The sequence below is a fragment of the Populus euphratica genome, unplaced genomic scaffold (assembly GCF_000495115.2).
Source record: "Populus euphratica unplaced genomic scaffold, PopEup_1.0 scaffold673.1, whole genome shotgun sequence".
NCBI lineage: Eukaryota > Viridiplantae > Streptophyta > Magnoliopsida > Malpighiales > Salicaceae > Populus > Populus euphratica.
The window spans coordinates 49,767-59,494 of record NW_011500398.1 but is presented as its reverse complement, the minus strand read 5'-3'; the positions used below and the strand labels follow the sequence as shown (position 1 = coordinate 59,494).

At 29.2% G+C, this 9,728-nt stretch overlaps 1 protein-coding gene across 1 annotated transcript; it reads left to right on the top strand.

Annotated features, from left to right (window-relative positions):
• The first annotated feature begins 4,959 nt into the window (after nt 1-4,959).
• LOC105114401 (terpene synthase 10-like) lies at nt 4,960-8,621 on the top strand. The gene is made up of 7 exons (XM_011010931.1): nt 4,960-5,200; nt 5,284-5,551; nt 5,644-6,022; nt 6,470-6,688; nt 6,817-6,955; nt 7,402-7,650; nt 8,106-8,621. The coding sequence occupies exons 1-7, from the start codon at nt 4,973-4,975 to the stop codon at nt 8,391-8,393; spliced, it is 1,770 nt and encodes a 589-aa protein (XP_011009233.1). The 5' UTR covers nt 4,960-4,972; the 3' UTR covers nt 8,394-8,621.
• The last annotated feature ends 1,107 nt before the right edge of the window (nt 8,622-9,728 follow it).

Sequence of the window (9,728 nt, the reverse complement as noted above, 5' to 3'; positions counted from 1 at the left end):
TGTTTATTGGAGGCTAAGTGTAACTTCAGTGGATATACACCAACTCTTCAAGAATACATGGAGAATGCATGGATTTCAATTTCAGCACCAGTGATTCTAGTGCATGCATATTTTTATGTTTCTAATCCAACAACAGAGGAGGCCTCACAATTCATGGAAGAATACCCAGATATAATTCGATGGTCATCCATGATTTTACGCCTTGCTGATGATCTTGAACCTCCTCGACATGCTAGACTTCTTCCTCTCTTTGACATAGTTTCCTCTCCTAGGTGTATGGTTCCAGTTAATATCATGTTATTCAATCATTTGTTGGTAAATAGAACAGTTAATACTCCCTTTCTCGTAACTTAAAGAAAGAGGTTTGAACAAAGTTATTTTCAAACATTCTCAACAATGAAAGAATTAATCCCTCTATTTTATCAATTTCATTTTGGTAGATATGTTGTTTTTTTAATTAGAATGAAATGTTTCAGTTTCAAAGTATTTCAGCATACCGTTTCAAGGTTATATATATATATATATATATATATATTGTCGAGATAAAATAAATCTTTAACTTAAAGTAATTCAACTTAAATAAAATATCAAACTATTATGAAAGTAAAATATTTAATACAAATATTTTAAATATAAAGTTAGGTTAACGTTATCAAAGCTAATTGAATCTAAAACATCCTTTGTTTTGCTCAAATTCCTACAAAGTACAAATATAAAAAAAAAAACAATATGAATATAAACCATATATATTAGTGATAAATCTAATTTTAAAAAATTAATATCATTATTAATGAAAATAGTAATAATAATTTTCAATATTGTTATTAATATCATTGTTATTGAAAATAATAATAAAAAAGAGCTTTCTATACTTAGATGGTTTAATTAATTAAATTTAACAAGATTCAATTTAATTCAATGGCTTTTTAAGAGCGGAACGAAACATATAAAATAAAACTGAAACATTTCAGTTAAAATTTAGCTAAAACATCATGAACAGATTAAGATTTAAAATGAAATAAAAATTGTTCTGTTTTTTTAATTAATATGAAATGTTTCGACTATTCAAAGTAAAACAAAACAGAATTAACAACCTTGGTTTCTATTGGTTTCTATTAGTAGATTCTGTAAATTCTATTTCAACTAACAGTCACATCAAACAGGGTCAATAACAATTCAGAGTTTATCTATTGGAGTTTTACGATTGGAGATATTTGTTTTGCGACTCTCCTCTTGCTTTGTTCAATTTTCAGCCATGTATCCTCTGTCTCCAGACCTAGGCCTCTGACTTGCCCAAGTAATACAACGAATTTTAAAGCATATTATGCATACTTTAATTATAAATGGGTCTCTTGTTAATCATTAGGTTTTCATTTGGCCCGATAAATTACTTTTGAAATGTTGGTAAAAGGCTCGACCTCTACCTTAGCACCTACTCTTTCATCTTAAAAAGCCGTGGCTGGTAAATTTTTTTAGTAATCTCTATATCAATTAATTATTTCAGTGTGTAATTATTTACATCTTTCATTTTCATACCGGTAAAAATGGCTATTTGTGATGGTTATTTTCTTAGTATTTATACTATTTTTTTTATTTACAGGATAAATTAAAAAGAGAAGATGTTTTCAAATCAATTCAATATTACATGTATGAAATCAAATATCTTCAAAAGAAGAAGCTATATAAAAAATTTTATTAGCAATGCATGGAAAAAAATAAATGTCCCCATATCTCACAAGCTTTTATTAGAGTTGCAATCAACCTTGCTCAAATGACATAATGCGTGTACCAATATAGAGATGGGCATGGTGTTATACATCTTGAGACCAAAGATCGGGTGAAATCCTTACTTATTAAGTCTTTATAATTTCATAATAAAAAGGAAGGATTTGTTTGATACAATTGCCCATGAGAGCGTTCTACATCTCTTCTGAACATTGAAAGTGTTGCTTAATGTGTGCAATGATTTGATTCCAACATTGCCGTTTTCCTCCATTAATGAAAAAACTCAATTCTCAAATAATCAGACATGTTATTTGCATGTTATCCAAATAATTTCATGATATAAAGGAAGGATTTGTTTGATGCAATTCCTCGATGGTGCTTTTCTACCTTTTAGAACACAACAGTGAAGTAGTTTTAATTTTATTTTTTTTATAACTTGGAAGTGATTATTATTTAGGGTGGGCAAATGATATAATATATTGGCTAGATAGTGTCATAACTAGGATGACCCAAGCTTATATATGTGAATTTTATTTATTCAACTTTCTAAAGATTTGTCACATGGCGGCCATTAGATAAACTAAACTAATATGATAGTTGGAGGTTTGATGAATACTACAGTTTTGCTAAGATAAATACAAAATATATAATATAATATAATATCGGATAACGTATCAAAATCTAGCCAAGAGAACCCTTTGAAAAATTACAAAATCTAGCTAATAGAGACCCTTTAGGTCGCCTTCATAAGAATTGAGAACTTAATTTTCGAGACATAAAAAATTATTTCTTATAGTTCGGTGGTTTCCTCCTCTCTTTACACGTCATTGCTCCTACTCGCCATATGCTGTAAAGAAATAATTCTTGGATGGTTATCATAAGCAGGATGAAATACATCTTAAAAATTCATCACCGAAACAACGTGACAAAATAGATTCATACCATTATAAACTCACGAAAAGAATCTAACATCCTCCTGCCGACACTCTCCTACTCTGTTTAAATCATTGAAAAAAATCACTAGAAGATCTGAGGTTAGCATCTATAATAGTGCCTTAAAATTTAGAAAGAGAAAGGTTTATCTCTTTACTATGTATTCCATTATATAAAACAACTAAAAAAGGTGGGTGTTAACTATACATTCTAATGTTCATATTCCTCTCACAAAAGCTTATTTCACCGAGCGTTTATAACCAAAACCTTCCTTTTTAGTAACTCCTTGAAATTTTTATTGTTTTATAATTTGGTTGCTGAACTTTTTTTCTTTTTTCAATTAGTCCTTTCAAGTTCTATAATTTATGGTTTTATAATTTACTCCTTTTTTATTTTGGTTACCTTATATATTAAAATATTTTGACATTAAATTAACAAATAATTTTATGAGATAGAGTTTTAGTTCATTGTTAAAAAAGAAAATTAAGATATGAAAGACCAAAATTGACATAATGGAAGAAATAGAACCTTCTTCCATTAAAGGCACACGTAACTATAGTTCGTTCCTAAAACTTAATTCTTTTAATGAGTAGCTCTTGTTATTTTAGTTCATTACATTTGATTCTAAACTCAATTTATACCATGTTTTAGTTATTAGAAGTTAAAAGAGAAACAAAAAAAAAATTGAGAAAAAAATTATTGAGTTGTTTGATGTTTATAGATTTTTATTTGATAAAGTAGCTTAACGGAGATGGTTTCAAAATTTGATGGTGTTGGTAAAAGTAGACTGGGGTTTGAGATTTTTTTAAAATTTGTTGTAATTTTTAGTTTTAAAATTGATAAAAAAAATATTTTCCGCTAGAAAATAGAGTTTTAGAGGATATGGTGAGATTTGATTTGGGGAGAGAAAGTTCTACAAAACAAAAGGTGGACGAAATTGCTTCCCGTGGAAAAATAGATTTACACCATGTTTTTCAATCAATTGCTAGTGAGAGCGAAAACAATTTGTGATGGAAAAAGACACTGTCCTTTGCTACAATTATTTTGATATGGGGACATCTTCGAATGGGACAAAAGCAGCGCGTTGTGAGGTAGCAGATTGATCGAAGACTATGAGCGGGCCACTTGTGTTATATGGTAGCTAATTAATCCAACTTTTGCTTAAGTTTAACGTTTCTTAAATTATTTGGCTCACATTTATATATTGTCTTTTGTAATTTGATATACAGAAGTACTTTTTAATTAAAAATATATTATAATTTTTTTCTTTCTAATTTTTCAAATTAATATATTAAAATCATAAAAAAATACATCTAAAAATATTAATTTAATAATTTTTTAAGTGAAAAAGAATTTAACCTGGCCACAAAACCTATTTTATATATAAAAAGATAAATGTTTAATAATAAGATCAAAAAGAAAATAAATTTAAAATATAATATCAACATGTGTTAGCTTATAAAACCAATTACCTATGCTATTTAATTAAAAGCACCAAGAAAAAACTATAAAGTCTAATTTTTAATAAATCAAATACTAAATAATAAAATTAAATAAAAAAATATACAAAAAAATAATAAAAAAACATAATAATTATAAAAATAAAGATAAAAAAATAACAAATAAGAGCATGGATAATTTTGGATTACAGGGTTAGAATGAAAAGAAAAATAAATTCACAAAATAATTAAAAGAAGAAATCATTAAAAAAATTAGGTCTAAATTAAGTAAAAATTAAAAATTTTTTTTTTTTTAAATGATGAAATTAAAAATTTAAAAATTCACAAAAGGGGCAAGAAAAAATTAAAAAATAAAGAATATGGATCAAAATTAAATAATTAAAAAATAATAAATGTAGAATGAATGATAAAACCTATAAAAAGCCAAAGATAAAAATTACTAATTAAAAAAATAAAGACCAACACTCAAATATTTTTTGTAATGTTTAGATGAATAGAAATTTGTTATTGGAATTGGTGGAATTTAATTGATATTGAATTATTGTAGCACTTCATAATCGTAATATTTAATTAATTAATGTAAGTTCAACGAATTATTGACGACTTTGCTGTAATTCAGTGGATGATTTGATTTGATTGAAGTTTATCTTAATATGAGTTCATCATCAAGTATTGTCTTAAAGGTGGATTTGCGAAAGTCGCTGTACGTTTTCGGCTGACAGTGCGGTAAGAATTTTAACATGGAACTTTTGACGTCGACGTTTTGTAAGGCTAGATGATCCATCTATAAATATCGGCCTGTAATCGTCATTTCCGTTCTCAACTCAAAAATTCCTAGTCCAAGACACTTAGGAATGGCTCTTACCCAATTTGCTTCATCATTTTGTACTCTACCAGCATTAGCATCTCCAAGTCGCGCCTTAGTAGGACCTGTATCAAGCAAGAATTATCGCTCTCTACCTACCAAAGTTCGATGCATGGTTGCCACAGAAGCGGCTGGTCAAATTGTCCGGCGGTCGGCAAATTATCAAACTTCCATATGGGAGTATGATTTTATTCAGTCACTGACTAGTAAATATAAGGTATAGTTGCTAGCTATTATAATGGCATGTTATGTTATTGTTCAAACACCTTGAGTTGAGTGCTTGAATTTGATGTTGTTAAGGGAGAGCCATATACAGCGCGAAGGGAAAAGTTGAAGGCAAACATAAGGATGATGCTGGCGAACGCATCGAAACCCTTGGATCAACTTGAGCTAATCGATGCCTTGCAAAGACTTGGGTTATCCTACCATTTTGTTGATGAAATAAAGAGCACGTTGAAGAGTTCATTCTATAAAAATCATATAGAGAATACAAAGACAGTACATGACTTGTATGCTACTGCTCTCGAATTTCGACTCCTAAGGCAGCATGGATACAAGGTACCTCAAGGTAAGTCTCTTAAGCAATGTAGATACTGATGGTTATATGCGTTCTCATGACTCCTAAGGCAGCACGTTCAAGTTTGTGTTCTTGATTTGTAGAGGTTTTCAATCATTTCAAGGATGAACAGGGAAACTTTAGGGCATGGATTCATGACGATTTGAAGGGACTGCTATACCTATATGAAGCTTCATACTTCTTGGTAGAAGGCGAGAGCATCTTGGAGGATGCAAGAGACTTCACCACCAAAAATCTTGAAAAATATGTCAAGAAGTGCAACCCTTCCGAATATCTTTCAAAGATGGTGAGCCATGCCTTAGAGCTTCCATTGGCCTGGAGGATGCCAAGATTGGAGTCCAATTGGTTCATCAACGTGTATGAAACTAAAACTGATATGGAACCTGTGTTGTTAGAACTAGCTAAATTGGATTTCAACATGGTACAAGCAATACACCAAGAAGATCTGAAACATTCATCTAGGTACGTCGAATTAATAAGATTCTTTATTTATTTATTTTGTACAATTTGGAAGCAAGTTAAACAGCATATAAAAATTAATATAGCTTTTCTCTGATGGTGACAGTTTAATTTGATGATCAGGGGCGGAGTAAGAAAAAAAAATTAAGGAGGGCAAGTTAAAAGAGTTATTTTAAAAGGATTAAAATTTTAATTATTTTATATAAGGGAGGGGCTGGGAAAAATTTCCTTGCAGGGGCCCCGGCCCCTGCCAGCTCCTCCCTCCCTCCGCCACTGTTGATGATCCTTTTAAATTTGATGATAATTTAATTTAAATTTGATAATCTTTTTTAAAATTAAATTGTATGTAATAATTTAAACCTTTTTAAATTTGATGATCCTCCTATATCACTAGTTTATTTTAAATAGCTTTTCTCTGATGTTGACAGTTTAATTTCTTAACATGAACAGGTGGTGGAAGAGGATAGGACTTGGAGAAAAGTTGGATTTTGCTAGGGACAGGCTGGTGGAGAATTTCTTATGGACTGTGGGGATCATATTTGAACCTCAGTTTGGTAATTGCAGGAGAATGCTAACAAAAGTTAATTCACTTATAACAACAATTGATGATGTTTATGATGTCTATGGTACCTTAGATGAGCTGGAGCTATTCACAAATGCCATTGTAAGGTTTGTGCAGCACCTATTTCTTGGCCTTTTTGGCACATTTATAATGCTATATATTAGAGTTTGCTCACTTGTTTTTTTCTTTAAAAAAAAAACACCTTAACTAAAATATTTTTATGTTCTCATTTCAGATGGGATCTTAATTTCATGGATCGGCTTCCAGATTATATGAAATTATGTTTTCTTGCATTGTACAATTCAGTTAATGAAATGGCTTATGATATTCTTAAATATCAAGGAGTTGACTTCCTTCCTTACTTGAAGAAAGCGGTATTTACTTTTCTTTTCTTTTTTTAATTTTAGTGTTATTTTCATAGTTACCAAACTTGGTTTAAAGTTTGAGTGTTTGGTTATTAGATGTATCATTTTTTTCTAATTTGTTTTAAATAATTCATTGGTTTTGACACTAGGTTTGAATTAAATGTAATTAAGTTAATTAAGTCATAAATCAATCAAATCAATATAAAAAACATTTTACAATAAAATCTAACTCTAGGTGAATTTTGGATCACTAGGTCAATGAACTAGGTTGGGCTAAGTTCGATAAAATAAATTAAATAAAAACTTAAATCAAGTTAAATTTTACATCATTAGATTAAGTTATTGAATCCAATAGGGTTAGATTGATAACTATAGTTATCTTTTAAATATGCTCTCTTTTTTTTGTTTTTGCCTCTTTTTTGTTTCGGAAATATAAGACCATGGTTAATTTTCAGTGGGCAGACTTGTGTAAATCATATTTATTGGAGGCTAAGTGGTACTTCAGTGGATATACACCAACTCTTCAAGAATACATGGATAATGCATGGATTTCAGTTTCAGCACCAGTGATTCTAGTTCATACATATTTTTATGTTTCCAATCCAACAACAGAGGAGGCCTCACAATTCATGGAGGAATACCGAGATATAATTCGATGGTCATCCATGATTTTTCGCCTTGCTGATGATCTTGGAACCTCCACGGTATGCTAGACTTCTCCCTCTCCTTGATATAGTTTCGTCCTTCCCCTTTTTTTTTTTCTCATTTTTATGGTAAATTATATCAGTCCACGGATCCTCTTTCTCTAGGCATAGGCCTCTAACAGGCCCAAGTAATGGAATGAATTTTGAAACATATAATGCATTCCTTTAACTATAAGTGGGTTACTTTTTACTTATTAAGCTTTCATTCGGCCCAAAAAACTACCTTTAACTTGTTGGTAAAGGCCCGATCTCCAACATGGTATCTCCTGTTTCATCTTAAAATCCATTGATACTAAAGATGGATGGTGTATTTTTTTAATGAACTTTAAGATCAATTAATTTATCACCGTTTGTAAATATATCAATCTTTCATTTTCAATTTGGTAAAGATTGTTATTTGTGATGGTTTTTTTTAAGTATATATATGCTAATTTTCTATTTCTTTTTATTTATAGGATGAATTAAAACGAGGAGATATTTCCAAATCAATTCAATGTTATATGCATGAAGCTGGAGTATCTGAAGAAAAAGCCCGTGATCATATAAGAAACTTAATTGGAAATATATGGAAAAAAATAAATGATTATCAATTTGTTAATCCTCTTATCTCCCAAACTTTTATTGGAATTGCAATGAACCTAGCACGAATGGCGCAATGCATGTATCAATATGGAGATGGACATGGTGTTGGACATCTTGAGACTAAGGATAAGGTGAAATCCTTATTTATCAAGCCTTTATAATCTCATCAAAATAAAGGACTAGTTTGATATAAAAAAAATTATAAGATTGATCTATATGTCTTATTAGACTAAGTTGGAGAAACATGTATTTTTATTTTAGCTTAAATATCAATATGTCATAAAGGACTTTATATTTATTTTTTTTATTTGGAAGATTAGTCAACTATAGCTTGATTATATCCTAGATATCAATATATAATTAATATCTAGATGTTACCTTGTTCTTTATATAAATTTATTTTATGTGTCCAAGAAAAATATAATTCTTTACAAGTATTCTTAATATGATATTAGATTAGAGAATATATACTTCACAAAAATCCTAGAATTGGAGAATTTTTCTTCTTCATTCCTACCAATAGAACTCATTAACCCACAAGAATATAAGACTTATTATTTTCATTACTTAAATTTTACACCAAACTAGTTAATATTTGCCATATAGACCTAAATTGTTGAGATTTATATCTTTTTTAATACAAACAAACTATGATATATAAATTGAAATTTTTTCAAATAGAATGAATAAACCCTAATAACAGAAAGGAGTTAAAACAATGATATCAAAGTTTAGCTAATCAATTTAATGGAACCAATTTTGATTGGAAATTTCAATTAGTTTTTAAGGAAAAATCAGTGTAAAATACAATGACAACTACATATTTTAATGGAACAAATACCTCTCAACTATATGAAGTAAAAAAATAAATGACCTAATTAAAACAAGATGGTAGGATTTGAGAGGCATATTACAATAGTTCAATAATATTGTGGAGGGGGATTGATTTTAGAATATCTAGTCCTATGATTGATGATTATGATATCAAAAATTCAACTCAATTTAGTAAGAGAATATAAATTATACCTTCTTATATAGGCTAGATAATCAACCAGACAAAATTAAAGCGGATGTTATTAAAATGAAGTCACTTTTCATGGTGAAACAACTATTTTTCATGGTATGGAAGACTCTCAGTAATATGTGATGCTCAAAAGTGTTTGTATGGGATAATGATATGGAAAAAATTTATCAACCAGCCACCATGACACTAGGATAATGAAAGGCAACTGAAACTATTTTATTTAGCCTTAAAAATAATACCAATATGTAATTAAGGCTCAAATATACTTTTTTATCTATAAGATTATTCAACTATAGCTTAATTCTAGCTTAGATATCAGTATGTATTTAAGGTTTAGATACTACCTTCTACTCTATATAAATAAATAAAATTAAAAAACTAAAACAAAATAAGGATTGCCTCCCTCACATTTTATTATTCACCACCATAGTGTGGTGACCTTTTTTTCATTAACAAGAAAATTTGATTGCCT